The 18,849-nt window shown below is 66.5% G+C and overlaps 4 protein-coding genes across 5 annotated transcripts; all 4 read right to left on the bottom strand.

Moving 5' to 3' along the window:
- Positions 1-130: 130 nt before the first annotated feature.
- On the bottom strand, positions 131-4,316 carry MRPL9 (mitochondrial ribosomal protein L9). The gene is made up of 8 exons (XM_075039433.1): positions 4,176-4,316; positions 3,549-3,708; positions 3,068-3,192; positions 2,636-2,686; positions 2,213-2,314; positions 1,687-1,770; positions 762-942; positions 131-417 (listed from the first exon to the last, which is right to left on the bottom strand). Exons 1-7 carry the CDS (start codon positions 4,254-4,256, stop codon positions 811-813), a joined length of 735 nt encoding a protein of 244 aa, XP_074895534.1. The 5' UTR covers positions 4,257-4,316; the 3' UTR covers positions 131-417; positions 762-810.
- A 395-nt stretch (positions 4,317-4,711) lies between these two features.
- Positions 4,712-8,999, bottom strand: TDRKH (tudor and KH domain containing). 2 transcript variants are annotated; one of them, XM_075039432.1, is made up of 14 exons: positions 8,880-8,999; positions 8,454-8,589; positions 8,062-8,168; positions 7,763-7,952; positions 7,431-7,570; positions 7,074-7,359; positions 6,493-6,659; positions 6,215-6,387; positions 5,849-5,913; positions 5,578-5,729; positions 5,380-5,490; positions 5,105-5,201; positions 4,889-4,975; positions 4,712-4,845 (listed from the first exon to the last, which is right to left on the bottom strand). In XM_075039432.1, exons 2-13 carry the CDS (start codon positions 8,575-8,577, stop codon positions 4,923-4,925), a joined length of 1,665 nt encoding a protein of 554 aa, XP_074895533.1. In that variant the 5' UTR covers positions 8,578-8,589; positions 8,880-8,999; the 3' UTR covers positions 4,712-4,845; positions 4,889-4,922. The 2 variants fall into 2 exon arrangements, with proteins under 2 accessions (XP_074895533.1, XP_074895532.1); XM_075039431.1 differs by having other exon boundaries at positions 4,715-4,975.
- LOC142036205 (uncharacterized) lies at positions 8,871-10,242 on the bottom strand (the record flags this gene model as incomplete). The annotated part of the gene is made up of 2 exons (XM_075039327.1): positions 8,871-9,112; positions 9,507-10,242. Coding segments are annotated over 2 exons (978 nt in total), but the record flags the coding sequence as incomplete, so codon positions are not given.
- Positions 10,243-10,424: 182 nt separating this feature from the next.
- Positions 10,425-13,907, bottom strand: RORC (RAR related orphan receptor C). Its single transcript, XM_075039430.1, is given in 11 exon segments — positions 10,425-10,702; positions 10,953-10,977; positions 10,979-11,042; positions 11,045-11,062; positions 11,567-11,677; positions 11,752-11,859; positions 12,308-12,440; positions 12,595-12,716; positions 12,857-13,213; positions 13,609-13,750; positions 13,826-13,907. Coding segments are annotated over 10 exon segments (1,110 nt in total). The 5' UTR covers positions 13,622-13,750; positions 13,826-13,907; the 3' UTR covers positions 10,425-10,543.
- Positions 13,908-18,849: the final 4,942 nt, after the last annotated feature.

Below are 18,849 nucleotides of genomic sequence, written 5' to 3'. Positions count from 1 at the left end.
GGCCACGCTCTGCCTGAGCAGCCAGCGGTACCTGCGGGCCCGGCCATCCGTCCGGCTGCTGCTGCGGGGCTTCCTCAGGTGGGACACGGCCCCCCCACAACCCCCGACAAATTTCACAAAAACACCTTAATTCGTCTTTAAAAAAAAAAAAATAATTGCCATTTTCCGTTGCGGGAAACCACACGAAAACGGCCCCAAACCCCTGTGGCCCCCCCTTGCAGAGAGCTGCTGCTCCAACGACCGGACGACATCCTGGAGTTCGCCGCAGGTGAGGGGGGGAGCACTGGGGGGGGGGGGCAGCGGGGAGGGGGTCCGGCCTCCCACTCACCCCTCTGCCCACCCCCCTGCAGTGTACTTCACCCAGCCAGAGCTGCCGGGCCAGATCCAGGAGAAGCTGGTGAGGCCCGGAGCGGTGCCCTGAGGGGGGGGACAGCAGGGTCTCTCTCCAATACCAGGCAGTGAGACCCTGCGCCCTGTGCTGCTGTGGTGTCACCATTCCCCACCGGTGCTCTTGGGGCGGGGGGGGGGCAGGAGAAGGTGCCACTGGGAGGGAGGCTGCACACGGGGAGGGGTTACAGGGGGTCCCCAGGGAGCTGCCCCCGCCCCCCCCCTCGTGTCCCACCCCCACCCCAGGAGCAGACCCCCCCCCCCGCAAACCCCATCAAGCCCTTTATTCAGTACCAGCAGCCAGCAAGGGGGGGGGGAGAGTGAGGTGTGTGTAACAGATCAGGGAACCCCCACCCCGTTCCCCCAGTGCCTACCGGTAGCAAACTGGGGTCCAGGGGGGCTGGTAGGGCCCCCACCCCGGGCTCAGAGCAGTGCCTCCCTCCGTGCTGCCAGCTGGGCCTGCTGCTGCGCCAGCCAGTGCTTGTAGCGCTTGGTTTTGGGCCGCAGGAACTTCACCACGGACATGGGCACCCGCACCGTCTCCAGCCCGTTCACCTGCCAGATGGGAGGGGAGGGTCACAGCAGGGAACCCCCCCCCCAGCCCCCAGGGAGTGGGGAGCGGCTGCTGCGCTCCGGCATGCAGCTACTCTTGCCTCTCTTCCCCATTCTGCCCCCACGGTAGCTCCATCCCTAAATCCCCGTGGGATCTGAGCTCGGAGAGATGTGGGGGAAAGATGGGAAGCGGGAGGGAAGCGGGAGGGAAGCGGGAGGGAAGCGGGAGGGAAGCGGGAGGGAAGCGGGAGGGAAGCGGGAGGGAAGCGGGAGGGAAGCGGGGTGTGCCCTCGCCCCTTCCCCACCAGCTCCAGGAATTCGGCACAGTGAACGAAGTGGGAGACGCCCATCAGCGATGACACCGATTTAGAGCAGGCAGTTTGAGAGCCAGCTCCGCTCCCCCGAGGGCCCGGGAAGGACAAAAGATGAATGGCGATGGGCGAGATGGTCTCATCTATCTAGGTCGCGGGGATGGGTTTGATTTTGGTTTTTTTTTCTCCTTTTGCTGTTTTTTTTCTTTTTTTAAATAAAGTATTTCCGCTCCTCCCACCCCGTGCTGGAGGACAGGCACCGCCGGGTTTCTCTGGCGCGGACATGTGGTGCGGACGGCTGGCATGGGAGCCCCACAGGAGGTGGGGAGGGGGTGTGTGGGGTGGAGAGGTGCCGAGAAGGGGAATTGGGGGGGGGGGGCACTCGCCCAGCTGGGAAGGGGACAGAGAGGTGGGTACTGAAGGGCCGCTCGCTCACCGTCACGTCGCACCAGTACTCGCCCCACCTGGTGATGGGCTCCTCTGGCAGCTTCAGCGCATGGGGAGGCACAAAAACCCGCAGCTGAGAAATAAAACGAGGCCCCAGGAGTGAAGGCTGGGGAGCAGGGGCAGCCTGCGGTGAGCCCCCCCCCCCCCAAGCTCCCCAGCCCCTTAACAGGAGCCCCAGCATGGCGACAGCAGAGCCACCAGGCCCCCAGGGGCTTCTGCCGGCATTGGCCTGGCGTGTGCCATGGGAAGGACCGCGGCCTCATCCCCCGATTTATCATCTTCCCTTCTTAATCCCTTCGAGGTCTTAAACCCTCTGCTGAGCTGCTCTCAGCACGTGCCCTGGCTGAGCCCCAGACCAGTCACGGACGCACCGCTGGCTCCTCAAACCCCACATCCCTCCCACCGGGATTTGGGCCCCCATGACCAACTCCTGTGGCTCCGCTCACACATGGGAGCTCCCAGCACCAGCAAAGAGCTCCCAGCCGGTGCAGCGCCAGCTCCGGGCAACCGCTCACGTTTTTGAAGAAGTGGCGAGCCACGATTTCGTTGTTCAGCTCCCACTTGACGTTGTTTTTCATGCCCACCTCAAGGCGGCAACTCTTGAGGAACTTGATGGTCTGTAAAGACGGGGAGAAAGGTGTCGGGGAGTGCGGTGCTCCTGGCACTCCAGGTGGGAAGCCAGCAAGATCCCGAGGGGCTCAGGCAGGCGAGCAGGGGATGCCGGGGGTATGGGGCTGCCCCGGCCCTCAACCCAGAAGCTCACGCACACATCGGCAGCCGTGCAGACATGCGTGCAGGCAGCTGCCTTCCTGAGCCGCAGCTGGAGGGAAGAGGGTTCCCAGCACCCGGCCAAGAGGCTCCGGCAAAGGCTTGGTGCTTTCAAGGACTCAGGGATTTCTCCGGAATAACGGCAGAGTCACTGGTGCCCCTCTGCTCACCTTCTCCCCACTCTGGGTTTGGAGTGCCTCCAGCTTCCCTTCTTGGCGCAACTGTGAGGAAAAGAGGATCGAGGAGAATAAATGAAAGAAAAGTTCGGCAATGCCGCACACCAGGCAGCCTGCCTGCACGCCGCTGGGGGAAAGGCAGCTTGGTAGAGGCCCGGAGAGCTCTCCTGTCATTGCAAACTCTGCAAAGGAATTTATTAACAAGCGGGGCTCATCGCGGGACCATATTTCTAAGGCGATCAGCAGATCTCACCCCACAAAACCACAAACATGTGGGTGGAGGGAGACAGGAACAGTCCCAAAGAACAACCGACCCTTTTAAACCGAAATCTCTGCTCCCCCTTTTGAAATCTCCTGATTTCAAAGCAGGGACAGGACAAAAACCACCCCAGCCGGGCTAGGAGCAGCCCCTGTGTGCCGACTCACCTTCTTCTCGTCCTCAAACATCTTCCTGTTCTCCGGCGAGGCGTAGACAGCCAGCCCCTGGGGCAGGAGCTTATTACGACCCACCGATTTCTTCACACTGACCACATCTCCCCGGTTCCCCAAATCTGCAAGGAGAGGGGCAAGAGGTGATGTTAGCGAGGTGTGCACCGGCAATGTGCCAGCCCTGCAGCCCCCACCGCAGCTTTGAGGTTCCATCTGAAGAGAGTTTTAAAAAAAAAAAAAAAAAAAAGGCCCAAAATACCACAAAATTATCGTTCAGGGTTCTGCAACCCTCAATCATCCCACAGCCTAAGGGATGAAATCCTGCTGCCACCGGATCATCGGAAACAGGACCTAATGGGGGGAATCCTGCCCCTTCCCTACGTGGACCAGGGCAAAACAGGACAGAAATCGAATTAACTTTTGCAACCGGTGCCCAGCTCTGCCACAGGAAGGCAAACACCCACGAAAAGCAACATACTCTCCACCGACTGGGTAAGGATCAGCTCCAAATTCGTCTTGGGCAGGTGCTTGGTGTCCTCCACCAGCCTGTAGATGCGGTGCCTGCGGGGGTGCAGGCGGGGCTGACGTCCCTCTTTGCTGAGCGGGACCTGCCACCATCGCTCCACCACCACCGTCCCCTGGCCGGGAGGGGGGGGGGGTCAGCCCGAGGGAGGGGGTCAGCCGGGCACCGAGCAACGCAGGAGCTCCCCAGCTGCGAATCCCACTCCGTTCTGGGGAGCGGCGACAACAACCCCCCCCTCCCGGCTCCTGCAGAGCCGCCAGTCACCCCCAGCTCTCCCCATCCAACATGACAGCCGCCTCTCCCATCGGGACAAGGCGGCTGCGCCCTCAGGTAACCCCCAACACCTCCCCTCAACCCCCCCGTCCTTTATTAATTGCTCCCTAGATCCATATACCCCATACCCCCCGCTATACCCCCCACCAGATCCCTAGGTACTCCCAACGCCCCTATGCAGACACCCCGCCCCCCCTCCCCTCACGGACACCGCCGTACCGCCCCCTGCCCCTCAAAACGTGCACCCAGGTACCCAGACAGCCGCGAAAGCCCCCAACACTCCCGGGACCGCTCCCCCCCGGCCCTCACCCGGCTGTGGCTGAGGCTCAGGGCCCGGCTCGCCGCCCGCAGCAGGAGGCCGCAGCCCTGCGCCGCCCCACGGCCCAACATGGCAGCCCCCTCCCTGCTCCCCGGCGCCGCCCGAGGACCCCACGCCTGCGCCTGAGGACCCCGCCGGGGGCTGCCCCGCCACGCGCCTGCGCCACGGGACCTCCCGCCGGGGACTGCCCGCTGCGCGCCTGCGCCCAAAGACCAACCCCCCCCCGCGTAGCTGCCCACCGCGCGCCTGCGCAGTAGGGCCCCACCGGGGCCGCTCGCCGGTGCCCAAGGACCCCACCGGGGGCTGCCCGCCGCGCGCCTGCGCCCCAGCACCCCCGACTGCCCACCGCTCCTCGGACCCCGTTCCCCCGCCGTGTACCCCAGCCCGGCAGCTCCTGCTTTCCCCCGAAATGAAGGAACGCCCCCCCCCCCTCCCCCCCAAAAACCGGGGGCTGCCCCCGGTGCCGTTCTCCCCTGCCTGGTCCCCGTTCACAAACACCCGAGCGGGCAGAGAGCTTCGAAACGTTCTGTTTTATTGCTGCCACGCAGCCCCCCCACCCCGCAGCAGAGAGGGGACCCCCTTACCCCCAGGGAGGGGGGTCAGGGGTACCCAGGGAACCGTTTTAACGTCAAAGGGGGAGCAAAAGGGAGTTCGGGGGGGGGGGGGGTCTCCCCCTCCCGCTGGGCCCGGCCCAGCCGGGGGGAGGCTCCCCAGGGCCAGCCTGTGCGGCATCGGTGTCACCGCGCGCTGCCCTCCGTCATGCAGAAGTCCTCGCTGCTGCCGGAGGTGTCTGTAAAAAGGCAGGGGTCAGGGGGGAGGCCCGGGGCCGAACTCGGTGCCGGAGGCCAGGGAGGCCCTGGAAAGCAAGTTGCTGGGGTAACTGGGCCCATTCCGGCCTGAGGGGGCTGCCCAAGCTTACCCGAAGGGCTGAGGCCAGCTGGGGCCAGGGGGGTCACGGCTGGAGAGGTCAGGGGCTCTGAGGTGAGGCTGGCAAGGGAGCCACAGGTGACGTTCTCCTGCGCCAGGAAGAACCGGGTTAACCGGCGCTGGCAACCACCAGCATGGCTTCGGGGCAGCAAGGAGCTGGCCCTGCGCTGGGGGAGGCGGGCTGGCCCCAAGGGGTCTGGCACCAGCTCCTGCCAAGGAGGCCAGGTGGGACAACTGGCTGCCCACCCCGGTCCTGCATCCGCTCACCGGCGTCTTGGCCATGGCTTCCTTCGGTGGCCTGGCGCCCTCCTCTTCTTCCTCCTGGGGACAGGGGATGGCGTAGCCCAGCCGCACCAGCTCTGCTCCCACATCAAGGTTCTGTGCCAGAAGAAGATAGGGCTGAAGAGCCGGCAGCACAGGAGAGTGGGGACAGAGCAGGAGGGCTGGGGCACGGTGGGGGCTCACCTCCCCGTGGTGGAGGCCGTAGAGCCGGATGTTGGGCCGGGCGCCGAGGCCGGAGGGGACATAGCTGGAAATCTTTGCCAGCAGCGGTTTCCACATGGCACAGTGGGTGAGCCGGTCAAAGGCATCCAGGGCTGCCTCTTCCCACTCGGCCCCTGTGAGAGTGGGTGAACCGGGTGAGCAGAGCCCGGCTGAGAAGCGGGTGACAGCTGCAGGGAAGGGACACGGCCGGATCCGGCCCCCTGCCTCCCCCCAGGGCTCCTTCCCCACTCACCGGCGGGCAGGATCCCAGCTAGGCTGCACTCAATGGCTTGGAAGGGCAGGCTCAGGAAGTCGCTCCTGGCAAGGAGAGAAAGCCACCGTGACACTGTGCTGCGAGAGCTGCTGGTTCTCCTGGCAAGGACAGCCCGCCTCGGCCACAAGCCCGGCTCCCCGAGGATTTCCCGCAGCTCTTCCCACCGTGACCGCTTCACAAAAAAACTGAACGGCCTCAGCCAATTCCTCCAGCAACGCAGCCGCGAGCCCTCACCACGCCGCCGGCTTCCCCGGGGATGTTCAACCACAGCCCTGTTGTTGTCCCCTCACACACACACACACACCCTCCCTGCCAGCCCCTCCCCAGGTAATAGCCCATGCTCACCGCAGGGCTCGCAGCGCCTCACGGGGGGCCTCTCCATTGTCCCCAAAATCCACATAGTAAAGGTCAAAGTTGCCGTTCTCCAGCATGCCCAGGACACGGGCTCGGTACCAGTTGCTGCCATCCACGTAGGGAGCGGCCACGATGTCCCCTGCTTGGACGGTCGAGAGCTCTGCCTGGGGGTGGGGACGGGACAGGGTGGGTGACCTCCCTGGGACAGGTGAGGGGAAACGACACACACATGGACAACAACACGAGGCTGGCGCCCCGTGGGGTCTCACCGTGTGGCCACTGCTCTGGTAGTACTGCCGCATCTCGGTGGTCAGTTTGTCCAGCTGCAGGCTGCGCTGGCCGATGATCTGGATCCAGAAGTGGCTGGGGTTTTCCGTGGCTGAGACATAAACTTCCAGGTGCTCATCAGCGTGGAAGCTAAAATCAGGACTGGGAACTATGGGAGAGGCGCGGGGAGCCCCGGTGAGAGCCAGATGGGGCAGCCGAGGAGACCCCCCCAGCCCCCCACAGAGACGGGGATAATGCAAGACGAGGTGAGAGCAGAAGCCGACCCGCAGATCCCACTCACAGAGACCCATCTCAGGCCATCCGTGGGACAAAGGACAACAGAAAGAGCCTGGGAGGCGGCTGAGCCATCCTGCCTGGCCTGGGCTCTAGCCACGTCAGCATCCAGCACAGGGACGGAGGGAGAGAGTCTGGGAGACAAAGCTGGAGGCAGCCCGGGGTGACCCAGCACCGTTAAAACGGCTCCCGACACTCCGCAGGTCCCCAGGGGACCCGAGGAAATTACATTCTCCCCAGCACAGTTTTCCCATTGCACCCTTGGGGACAACACAAACACTTCTCTCACCTTCAAATTTTGGTACTGCTGTGTCAGGCCCCGCCGCCAGCTCCTCCAGCTTCTCGCTCTCATCCTCCAGCTCCTCCACCTCCTCAAAGGCAGCCTGGCCTAGGAGCGAGCCATCAGCCCAGAATGAGCCCCTGTCCTCTTCCCTGTGCTCCAGCATCCTGGCAGGGAGCAGCTCCTGCTCCCGCCGGCTGCCCAGGGGCTGCTTGCGCTGGCACCGCATCGCCGTTGACTGGGCCAGCTCCTTCCGGAAGACGTCATCTTCCATCAGCTTCTTCATGATGAGCTCCTTGGAGGGAAAAAGGAGAGCGTTGGGCTGGGGGGCCGAGCCGTCCCCCAGCCCCGCTGCCTCCCGCTCACCTTGGCGGCTGCCACCTCCTTCCGCGTCCCCGAAAGCTGGATGACCCTGACTGGGGCCAGGCCGGCGTCAGCCTCGTGCTCGCAGAGCACTTTGGCCCCCGAGCTGCGGCAGATGCCCCGCACTGTCTCGCCGCCCCGGCCTACAGGAGAGAGCGCCCCGGGAAACTGAGGCAGAGTGGACTCAGAGCAGGAGCCAGCCTCCATCCCACAGGCTGCCCCGACATGCTTGTGCCATCAGGCCTTTCAACAGCAATTGTGCCACCACAGACACCCAGCGGGTAAACCGGGGACACCTCCCGCTGTCCCCTGCCTCCCTAGGGAGGGGGAGGTACCGATAATCCTGCCGACGGCTCTCTGGGGCACGCAGAGCTGCTCCGACACCAGGGTGCTCTCCATCACTATCTGGTGGACGGTGGCTTTCGCCCGGCAGACTTGGCTGGGGGAGCCCGAGATCAGCAGCACTGTCTCCTCACCCTCGTCCTCTCTCTCCACCTCGATGTGAGCCCCCGTCTCTTGCCTTAGCTGTGGGCACAGGGTGGGGGGGATCCAGCCCCACCGTCTGCCATTTACTGGGGCTCCCAGTAAACTTAGCCTTTCCTTGTCACCCCCACAAGCCTCTGGCATGGCTTACCTTTTTGATTGTGGCTCCCTTCCGGCCGATGATGGATTTCATGGCCGCCCGGGGTACTCGCATCTGGATTTCCAGCTCCTCATCTCCCACGAAGGTCAGCCGCTCCTCTGAGGGGAAAAGGGCAGAGTGACAGCGGCGGGTCCCCATGGCAGGGGAAGGGAAACCCCCGAGGGGGTTATAAACAGCATGAGGGAAATTCAGAGCTGACAAAGCTACTCCAACAGCCTCCCTGTCTCCTGGGAAGGGACCCAAGGCAGCTCTGAAAGCCTCAGGGTTGTTCCTGAGCACCTCAGCACATTTGGGGAAGGCAAGGGGACGTTGGGGTCCGGTGGGGAAGGTGGCTGAACGCTCAAGCCCACGGGTGGGAATGGCATGGGGGCTGCAACACCCACCTCGGCTCTCCCGGTACCTGCGGTACAGGATGTAGAGGACAGTGGCGCTGGCCGGGATCCCCAGGACCACCGCCACTTTCTGCAGGGGAGTCAGGCTGTTCCAGTAACCCCGCTCTGCCGTCATCTTCCCCACGGCCTGAGGAAGGAGAGGTTTTACCGGGAGCCTCCCCTCAGCCAGGGCCCCGGGGGGGGGCCAGGCCGAGCCCCCCCCCCTCCCCTCCCCGCACACCGAGGCCCCCTCCCATCCCCGCACCAGCTGCAGAGGGCTCGGCCACCCGCGGAGCAGGCGCTCAGGCCTGAGCCTGCCTAAGCCCCGGTCCCGCCGGTACAGGCCCAAGCTCCCGGCGTCCCAGGAGGGGAGCCGCCGCAGCGGGGGAGCACCGAGCCCCCCGATCCCGCCGGCCTCCCGGGGCGGCCTCAGCCTACCTGGGGACCCCGGTCCCGACGGTGCAGCCCCCGGGTACCAGCTCCGACCGGGACCCCAGGCCCAACTTCGCCCCGGTCCGCCCGCGCCCGCCGCCCCTCGAGCCGCCGCCGCCGCCTCACGCGCCCGGCCGCCGCTAGCCCCACCCCCTCCCTCCCCTCTCCAATCATAGCGCCGCTCTCCCCGCCCCACCAATCGCCGTGGGAGGGCCGGCAGCCAATCCCCGGACGGCCTCCTAGAGGAGGGAGGAGAGAGGTGAGGGGGCGGGCCACAGCACCAGCCTGGGAATAAAGCGGCCAATCCGCGCCGCGCGGCGGACGGTTGAAGCCAATCAGCGAGCAGCAAAGGTGGGGTGGCTCGGACCCGCCCCGAGCCGTGAGTGACGGGCGGGGGGTCCCGAAGGGCGGGAAAGGGCGGGGGGGGGGGGGGGGGGCCTCTGCCCTGTCCCACAATGCCCCGCGGGGTCTCGGGGCTCGCGCCCTGTCCGCCCCACCTGGTGTCACCCTTCCCCCCCTCCACCGTTCCCCCCGTGACGGAGCCCACGGACTCGCCGTTCCCCAAAAGGCCTTTATTCCACCTCGGTACAGCCGCGGCCCCCCCCGCCCTCACCCCCCCCCCTCCCCCGTCACCCCGCCGGGCCACCCGGGGCGGGGGGGGCCACGCGTGTCTGCACAGGCGGGAGCCTGCACCCGTGGGAGAGCCCCGGGGGTGCGTGTGCCCGTCCCCCGTCGCGGGTGGGGCCCAGCACCCATCGCGGCCCCGGGGACCCTGAACTGCTCGGCGGGGTGGGGGCACCCCTGGTGACAAGGTGGCCCCGGTCAGGGCACCCACAGGTGACGGAGCCTCCCCTGGTGACGGGACATCACTGGGTGATGGAGTGTCGCTGTGCAATGGAGCCCAGCCGGGCGGTGGATCCTCCTGGGGTGATGGAGCCCCTCTGGGTGACACAGCCTTGCTGGGTGACAAAACCCTGCTGGGTGATGTGGCATCACTCGCTGATGGATCCTCTTTGGGTGACAGAGCATCACTGGGTGACGGAGCATCTTTGGGTGATGGGACATCACTAGGTGGCAAAGCCCCACTGGGTGACAGACCATCACGGGGTGACAGACCATCACCAGGTGACAAAACCCTGCTGGGTGATGGGGCATCACCGGCTGATGGATCCTTTTTGGGTGACAGAGGATCACCAGGTGACGGAGCATCTCTGGGTGATGGGACATCACCAGATGACAAAGCCCCACAGGGTGACAGACCATCACCAGGTGACAAAGCCCCACTGGGTGACAGACCATCACTGGGTGACAGAGCATCGCCAGGTGAAAAACCCCACCGGGTGACAGACCATGACCGCGTGACGGAGCATCACTGGGTGACAAAATCCCGCCAGGTGACAGAGCATCACCGGGTGATGGATCCTCTATGGGTGACGGAGCATCGCTGGGTGCCGAAGCCCCTCCGGGTGACGGAGCTCCTCCGGCCGTCAGCTCCTCCGTGGGTGCTGGAACTCCTCCGCCTGCCAGAGTCCTACCAGCTGCGGGCGCCCCCCTGGCCGTGGGAGCACCCATGGGTGCCGGCATCCACTGCCGCCCCCAGCCGCCGGCAGGCAGGAGGCAGCGGTAGGGCAGGGTGAGGACCCAGGCATCCGGGCACCCGGGGTGGGTGCTCAGCGGGTGCCACTGGGGGTCTCGGCCTCAGAAGCGAAGAGCTCGCGGTAGAGCGGGGGGAAGGCGGCGTGCAGCACCCCGGGGTGCAGGCGGCGGAAGGCCTGGAGCTGCTCCACGTGCTGTAAGCACAGTGCCCGCAGGCGCCCCTGCGGCGGCAGCTGCCCGTGGGGACACGTGCCCATCACAGGTCTGCCAGGCGGGGTGACACGCGCCATGGACCCACACAGAGGGGACACACGTGTCACACCCACGCACAGGGGACACACACGTGTCACACACGCAGGGCACCCCATGCCCCAGGGTGACCCCCTGCCCATGGCAGCCCACCCCCTCCCCCCTGTGCCCCCAGCCCCCTCAAGCCCATGGCACCCACCCTGTGCCCCCCCTCAGCCCTCCCCGTGCCCTCACCCTGGCCAGGAGACCCTCGCGGTGGGTCCGGCGCAGCAGGAGGCGGAAGGCAACTTCCAGGTGTCCATGCAGCCGTGCCACCTTTGCCTGCTCCTGCAGCCATGGCCGGTCTGGGGACAGGGGACATGGTGGGTGGCATGGGGACAGGGATGGGAGGGGACAGGGATGGGGACAGGGATGGGGATGGGACAGGGATGGGAGGGGACAGGGATGGGGACAGGGATGGGGACAGAAAAGGATGGAGACAAGGACAGGATGAGGATGGAGATGGGGACAAGGACAGGGATGGAGATGGGGACAGACGGGACCGTGGCAGGATGGGGACAGGACGGGGACCACAAGAGGACAGGGACAGGAATAGGCCAGGGTTGGGGACAGGAAAGGGGACAGGGATCAGCTGGGACAGAGAGTGGGACAGGAGAGGCACAGGGTCGGACACGACGGGGACAAGGTTGGGAGACAGCAGAGGCCGGCTCAGGACACTCAAGCCCACAACCCAGCACCCACTTTAGGGCAAAACCCCGGGGTTTTGGGCAAAACCTCATTGGGGTTCCTACAGGGCTGGGGAGGGAAACTGAGGCATGGGGTGGGGGTGGGGGGGGGGTGTCCCTCACTGGCGTTGATGAGGACGAGGGCGCTGAAGAGGGCCACCTCGCTCTCCGAGAAGTGCAGAGCGCAGAGGCTCTGGGCAAAGTCGAAGATGGAGCCGATGAGCTCGTGGCAGCCTGGGGGAAGCCCTTGTCACAGCGTGCCCCCGTGTGCCCCCTCCATGTCCCCCCCTCCATGTCCCCAGCCCTACCCAGGGATCGGAACAGCTCGGCGCCGGCGTACTTGCCCTCGAAGAAGACAGTCCGGTTGTCGGAGTTGAAGGCTCGGCACATCCGCACCAGCACCACCTCCATGGCGCCTGCCACCACCCGGCAGCGGGACGGGGACAGGGATGGTGGCACCAGGGACAACAGGGCTCCGCGGTGCCACTGCTCAGGGCTGGGTCAGTGTCCCCACAGCACCAGCCCTGGGGGCTGTCACCTCTCCAGTGGGGTTGGGGTGGCCCTTGGTGACCGTCACCTCCCCGGTGCGACCCATGGGACTGTGACCTCCCTCATGGCACCAGAGCAGCCCATAGGGACTGCCACCCCCTGATGGGACCACACCATCCCTTGGGGACCGCCACCCCCCCTCCATGGGGCCACAGCATCCTCTAGGGACTGTCACCTCCCTGGTGGGACCAGAGCATCCCATTGTCTGGGAACACTGGGACTGGGGAGATGGGGGCAGCAGGGACTGTGGGGCTGGGGACCGGGGGGACGGGGTGGCCCCGGGGCTGGGGATGAGGGGACGAGGTGGCCCCATACCCGCTTTGAGGAGGACGATCTGGTCATTCTGGCAGAGGTCCATGAAGCCGTGCAGGCGCTTGGCGAACTCCACCACATACTGGATGGCCTCGGTGATGCGCCCGGCGCAGCGCTGCCACATCTCCTCCATTGACTGCAGGACCGGCCGTCACCCCCACCACAGAGCCCCCACCAAACCCCCGAGAACGTCCCCATCGCTCTGCGCCACGCCGGAGCTCCGGGCATCCTCTGGGTGCCCCGGGGACTGCAACATCCCCTCCCCTGTGCCCCCACCCCGCTGGCCTCACCTTCTTCTGGTAGGCGCAGACCTCCTCGCGGGAGAAGGTGTCCCAGCGCCGGAGCTGCAGGTCCTCGGCACGGAGCTGGCACGTCTCCCGGTACGACTTGAGGACGTTCTGGGTGAGGTGCTCTGCGGGGGACGGGGGCTTGGGGATGGGGACAGGGCAGGCAGCCCTTGCCCAAGTCCCCAACGGGCAAGGTCCCACCACCATCCAGCACCCGTGGGTGACAGACCCAGCCCCCACGGGCACGTGGCACCCAGCAGCTCACCGATCTCCACACCAGAGGATGTGGGTGACTCCAGGAGGCTGCCGACATCGGGGTGGGGGTAGAAGTCGGGGCCGGCCCTGTCCCTGTCCCCATCCGGGCCCCGCTTGGTCCCCTCCAGCCGCCCCGGCTCCACCTCCGCCACGGCACCAGCCCTGCCCTCCGTCCCGCCGTGGCGGGTGCCAGGGCACCCCGGGGTGCCGGCGGGGGCCAGCGGGTGGCCCCGGCACCCCGCCAGCCCCAGGGGGACGGCAGGTGCCCCCTCGGCCGCCCGCTCCCGCTGCCGCTGCTCCAGCTGCTGCTGCACTTCGGCGTGCAGCCGGTCCCGCTGCTTCTTGGACATGCGGCCGAACTTGACAGCTGCGAGGAGAGGCGGCGTCGGCGGCGCTGGAGGACACGCGTGCCACACGCGCGTTCGCGTGCGTACACGTGCGCCGGCCTGGCTCCCCGCGACCTACATAACCGTGGCACCGGGGCTTTCCGGCCCCACACGCGTGCCGCCGCGGCCCCCGCCGCCCCGCTTCCTCCGGGCGCACCCACGGCCCCTCCGCTTCCTCCCGGGGACGCCGCGGCCCCCTGGGGCGTCCTGCAGTCCCCAGGCAGCCACGGCTCCCACGGGAGCGCAGCCGGGTGGGAATGGGGCTGAGGAGGGTGGGTGCGCCCGTGTTTGGGGAGGGGGGGTGCACCCAGGTATGGAGGGGGTGCACCCAACTGCGGGGAGGGGGCTGCACCCGTGGTCCGGGGTGGGCACCCACCGTCGCGGGACATGCCAAGGCGCAGGCACTTCTGCAGGCGGCAGTGCTGGCAGCGGTTGCGGCTGGCCCGGTCGATGGGGCAGTTCTGCTGGCGGCTGCAGGCGTAGCTCAGGCTGCTCTGCTGGCTGCGCCGGAAAAAGCCCTGCGCCGGGGGTCACCGCTGTGCCGGCACCCCCTCCCGGCACCCCCCGGCAGCCGCCCCGGCACCCCGGCCCACCTTGCAGCCCTCGCAGGTGATGACGCCGTAGTGGATCCCCGAGGATTTGTCCCCGCAGATCTTGCAGGGGATCACCTCGATGTGGGCTGCGGGCGGGAGGGACGGTGTGGGTGCCCGTCCCGAGGGATCCCCCGAGGCTCATGGGCAGCTCACCGCCCTCCCCGGGCTCACGTGGCACCCGTGGGACCGTGTGTGCCACCTGTGTCCTCGCGTGCTCTCCCTGGGCTCCTGTGTCCCCTATGGGCTCACGTGTCCCCTATGGCCTCAGGTGTCCCTCAGGGACTCACAGGTCCCACGTGGGCTCCTGTGCTCCCTACGGGTTCACATCGTCCTCTATATGCTCATGTGTCCACCATGGGACCGCGTGTCCCAGACGGGCTCACGTGTCGCCACACGGTCTCACATGGCCGCTGTGGGCTCACATGTCCCCTATAGGCTCACATCCCCCATGGGCTCACATGTCACCCCGTGGGCTCCCGTGTCCCTCTGGTTCCCATGTCACCCCACAGGCTCCTTGAAGACCCTATGGGACCACGTGTCCTCTCTGGGACCATGTCTGCCACCCATGTTCTCACCGGGACTCCATGGGCTCACATGTCCCCCATGGGCATTGGTGTCCCCTACAGACCCCCATGTCACTTAGAGGCTCACGTGCCCCCCACCCGCTCACCTGGTCCCTATGGGCTCACGTGTCCCTCAAGGGCTCCCGTGGCCCCTACAGGCTCCCATGCCACCCCATGGGCTCCAATGTCCCCTATGGGCTCAGGTCCCCCCCAGGAGCCCTTGGGTGTCCCCTGGGGCATCCCCCCCATGGCCCCAGTGCAGGGTGGGCCCTGCCGGACGCTGGGGGCTGCCGAAACCACAGCAGCAGCGAGCGCCGGCAAAGCCACAACTGGGACGTGGCCCCACCTTGCAGGAAGGCGCCCGCCGCCCTGGCACAGCCCAGCATGGCACCGGCACGGCACCGCTGTGGCCACTGGGTGGGCAGGGGGCCATGAGGTGAGGTCACGGGGATGGGGGGCACCAGAGCCATGGGAGCAGGGGACACCGAGGATGGGGACACCGGGGGTGGGGAGGTGGGGGGACACCAGAGCCAGGCAATGGCTGAGCTTGGGGGGACACTGGAGCTGGGGGACACCAGGGTGGGGACACCGGGGTGGGGACACCGCAGCCAGGGGGGACCCCAGCCCCAGAGCCCCCTCCCACCCAGACAGCTCTCATCCCTCCATTGCCACTGGCTTGTCACCCTCTGCCCTGCACACGCTTGTGCACGTACATGCACGTCTGCGCAGCCTTCCACACGCTTGTACGCACTCAGACATGCCTGAGCCCCCTCCTGCCTGCTCACACGCACTTGCACACTCACGTGCACATACGGGCACACTCCTGCCCCACACACACAGGGTTGTTGGGGGGTGACACACGCTCGGGCAAGCTTGGGCACGCGTGGGCACATGCACACACCCTCAGCCATGCACACGCGCTTGAGCACACTTGCCTGTGCTTGTGCATGTTTGCAAAGGGTTCTGCAAAGCTGCCAACGATTGCGCATGCTCCTGCAGGCTGCTGCACGCTTCTCCATGCTTGCACACATTCACAAATGCTTGTGCACGCTCGTGTGTGCTTGCACATACCAGTGCACACCTGTGCATGCTCATGCATGCTCTTGCATGCTTGGGGATGCTTGCCCAGGCTGGTACACGTCCACCGATGCTCGCACACGCTCTCGCACGCTCCCGTGAGCCCTCACACCCTTGCACATGCTCTTGCACGCTTGTGCACGCACGCGGCTGCGCCTTCACGCGCACACACGCATGCACACGCCCGCACACCTCCTCCCCAGGGCCGAATCTGCTTCGTCGGCTTTTTCCACCTGCCCCAGTTTTGGGGCCCAGCGGCCGCCCTCGCATCCGGCGCCGGTGGCCGGGCACCGGGGACCCCTTCGGTGACACCGGCCCAGAGGGGCCCTGGGAATTCGGCGCTTTGAGTCAGCCCCGCGTCCCGGCACCCGCATTAGTCAACGGTGCCGGCGCCGGCGGCTGCCAGGAAGCGCCGCTTTCGGGTGCTGCTCCTGCCGGGAACCAGTGGCGAGAGGTCGACGAGGTCTCGCCCAGCCCCACGCCTCCCCGCCGGCACCCGCCGGCACCCGCCGCTCCCACGGCACCCACCCGCACCTGCGGGCACCCGGGCACCCGCCAGCAACATGGGCATCCAACGGTATCTGTCAGCCCCACCAGCACCCACCAGTACCTGTCAGCCTCACTGGCACATCTCAGCCCCATGGGCACCCAATGGTACCCATCAGCCCCACCAGCACCCACCAGCACTATGGGCACCCACCGGTACCCATCCTCTCCACCAGCACCCACCAGCCCCAGGGGCAACCTCCGGCACCCATCAGCCCCACCAGCACCCACCAACAACGACCAGCACCCATCAGCCCCATGGGCACCCACCAGTCCCCATCATTCCCACCAGTGCACACCAGCACCCACCAACACCCACCAGTACCCATCAGCCCCACCAGCATCCGTCAGCCCCACCGAGACCCGCTGGCCCCAGGGCACTCACTGGCCCCCACCAGCTCCATGGAAGCCACGGGCACCCGTCCACCCCACGGACACCCATTAGCACCCATCAGCCCCACAGAGACCCACTGGCACCCGTCAGCTCCACAACCATCCACCAGCACCCATCGGCCCTGGGGACACCTACCAGCACCCACGGGGACCTGCTGGCACCCATCAGCACCCACTGTCCCTGGGGCAGGGGGATGACCCAGCGCTTCCGATCCCCCTCCGGTACGGCATCATGGCAAAACACGCCATGACGCAGGCAGACACGTCACAGCACAGGCCAACACGCCATGACGCAGAGGGGAAGGAGGGGACCCCAGGGGACCCTGGCCCCAGCACCCCGGAGTGGCGGCGCCCCTGCCTCAGTTTCCCCAGTGCCAAAGCGGGGGGGCTGTGGGTGGGGGTGGCGCGGGAGCGGGGCCACCTGCATGTCCCCATCCATGTCCCTGTCGGTGTCACCTGCGCCGGCCCCTTGCAGCTGCCAGCCCCCACCACATCTAAGGGTGAGCACCCGACCCGCAGGTGCGTGGGGGCACCCATGGGTGCTGGGGGGCACCCGTGCCCCCAGCCTCGGGCGCTTGCAGCCACAGCTGCGGGTGCAGGGGGAAACGGGGTTGCCCGGCACCGCGGCACCGCCAAGACATGCAGTAACATGCGATAACACGCGTGCACGCCCTGCAACACACATGCACACCCCCCAACACGCGCGCACACCCCACAACATGGGTGCACACCCTGCAACAGGCGTGCATGTCACGCTCCACACACGGACACCCGGAGCCGTGTACAACAGCCGCACGCACCGTACCACCCGGCAACATGGGTGGGTATGCAGCTACACACCGTAACATCCATGCACACACAGCACCATGCTGTAACATGTGTGCACATGTAGCGACATGCCGTAACACACATGCACAGCCCCCGTAGTGTGTGCACATGCAGTTCCACAACCCTCATTGCATGTGAGCCCCAAAACATGCCTGCACATGCCACAACACATATGGTCCCGCTGTAACATGTGCCAACACACTCGTGTGAGCTGTAAAACACGTGTGATGCTGACACACGCTGACAGACACACGCGGCTCCCATGCCCTGGCAGCTCCCGGTGCTCTCACACACACACACGTGGGCATGCTCATGTGCACTCTCACACATGTGTCTGCACACATGTGCGTGCTCCCACAGGTGTGCACTGGTACGGTCGCACACATACCTGCCTGCACCCTGCCCCCGCACACACACACACACACTCACACACACGTGCACACCCAGTCCAACATGTCCCTACCCGCCTGCACAAGCACACAGCCATGCCCACAGGTGCACACACACATGCACACCCGTGTGCTCCCACGCCCTTGCACACACACAGCTGCTCCCACCCGCTTGCACACACACCATGCCCACACGTCTGCACACATGTGCTCTCACTCTCTTGCACACACACCTGCCCCCTCCTATACCCTTACACACACCCACGCATGCTCCCCCCTACTTGCACACACATGGATCCCCGTGTGCCCCCACGCCCTGGCACACACGCTTCTGCCTGCTCCTGCCATTTTGCACACCTGCTCTGACACACTCCCCCACCCTTGCACACCCACCCCCCCACCTGCTCCCACATGCTTGGACACACATGCATACACACTCCCTCACACTTGCACACACACATTCCCACACCCTTGCACAGGCACACACGCACTCCTGCAGGCTCCCACATGCCTGCACACACGTACGTCCGCTCTCATAAGCTTCCACTGATTGCACACACACGCACATACCTGTGTGCTTCCACACCCTTGCACACACGCGTGCACCCCGTGTGCTCCCACACCCTTGCACACATGTGTGCACACCCCAGCACGCTCCCACTTGCACACGCACACACGCACACCCACTCCCACGCTCCTCCGTGGACACACGCCCGCTCTCACACGCTCCCACACACTTGCACGCTCCCCCACGCGTGCACATATGTGTGCCCAGCCGCACGCGCACCCCTGCCAGCCCCCCCCCTTGCACACCCCCCCACCCCCTGCCACACGCCCCCCTCCGCTCCCTCGGCCTTGCACGCACCCCCAGGTGAGTACACGCCTGCACACGCGTGTGCCCCCCGCTGCAGCCCCCCGTGTCGGGCCCTACCTCGCATGGCAGCGGCGGTGGCGCGGGCGGCGCGGCCGAGCGTTATAAGGGCGCCGGGGCCCCCCCGGCATCCTGCCCCCCCGGCATCCTGCCCCCCCCGGCCCCACGCACTGGAAATTTCCGACTTTCCACGGTGCGGCTGGGGGGGAAACTGAGGCACGGAGGGGCGGCGCGGGGAGCCGAGCGGCCGGGGGGACCCCCCCCCCGTCACCCCGGTGACCCCAGGCGAAGCAGAGCGGGGACGGGCGGACACCATCGCACGGCCCCAAATTCTCCAGGGTGGCCCTGACACCCCCA

This window comes from Buteo buteo, chromosome 11 (assembly GCF_964188355.1).
Source record: "Buteo buteo chromosome 11, bButBut1.hap1.1, whole genome shotgun sequence".
In the NCBI taxonomy this organism is placed as follows: Eukaryota; Metazoa; Chordata; class Aves; order Accipitriformes; family Accipitridae; genus Buteo; species Buteo buteo.
The sequence above is the reverse complement of the archived record's forward strand: the minus strand, read 5'-3'. Positions and strand labels throughout refer to the sequence as shown.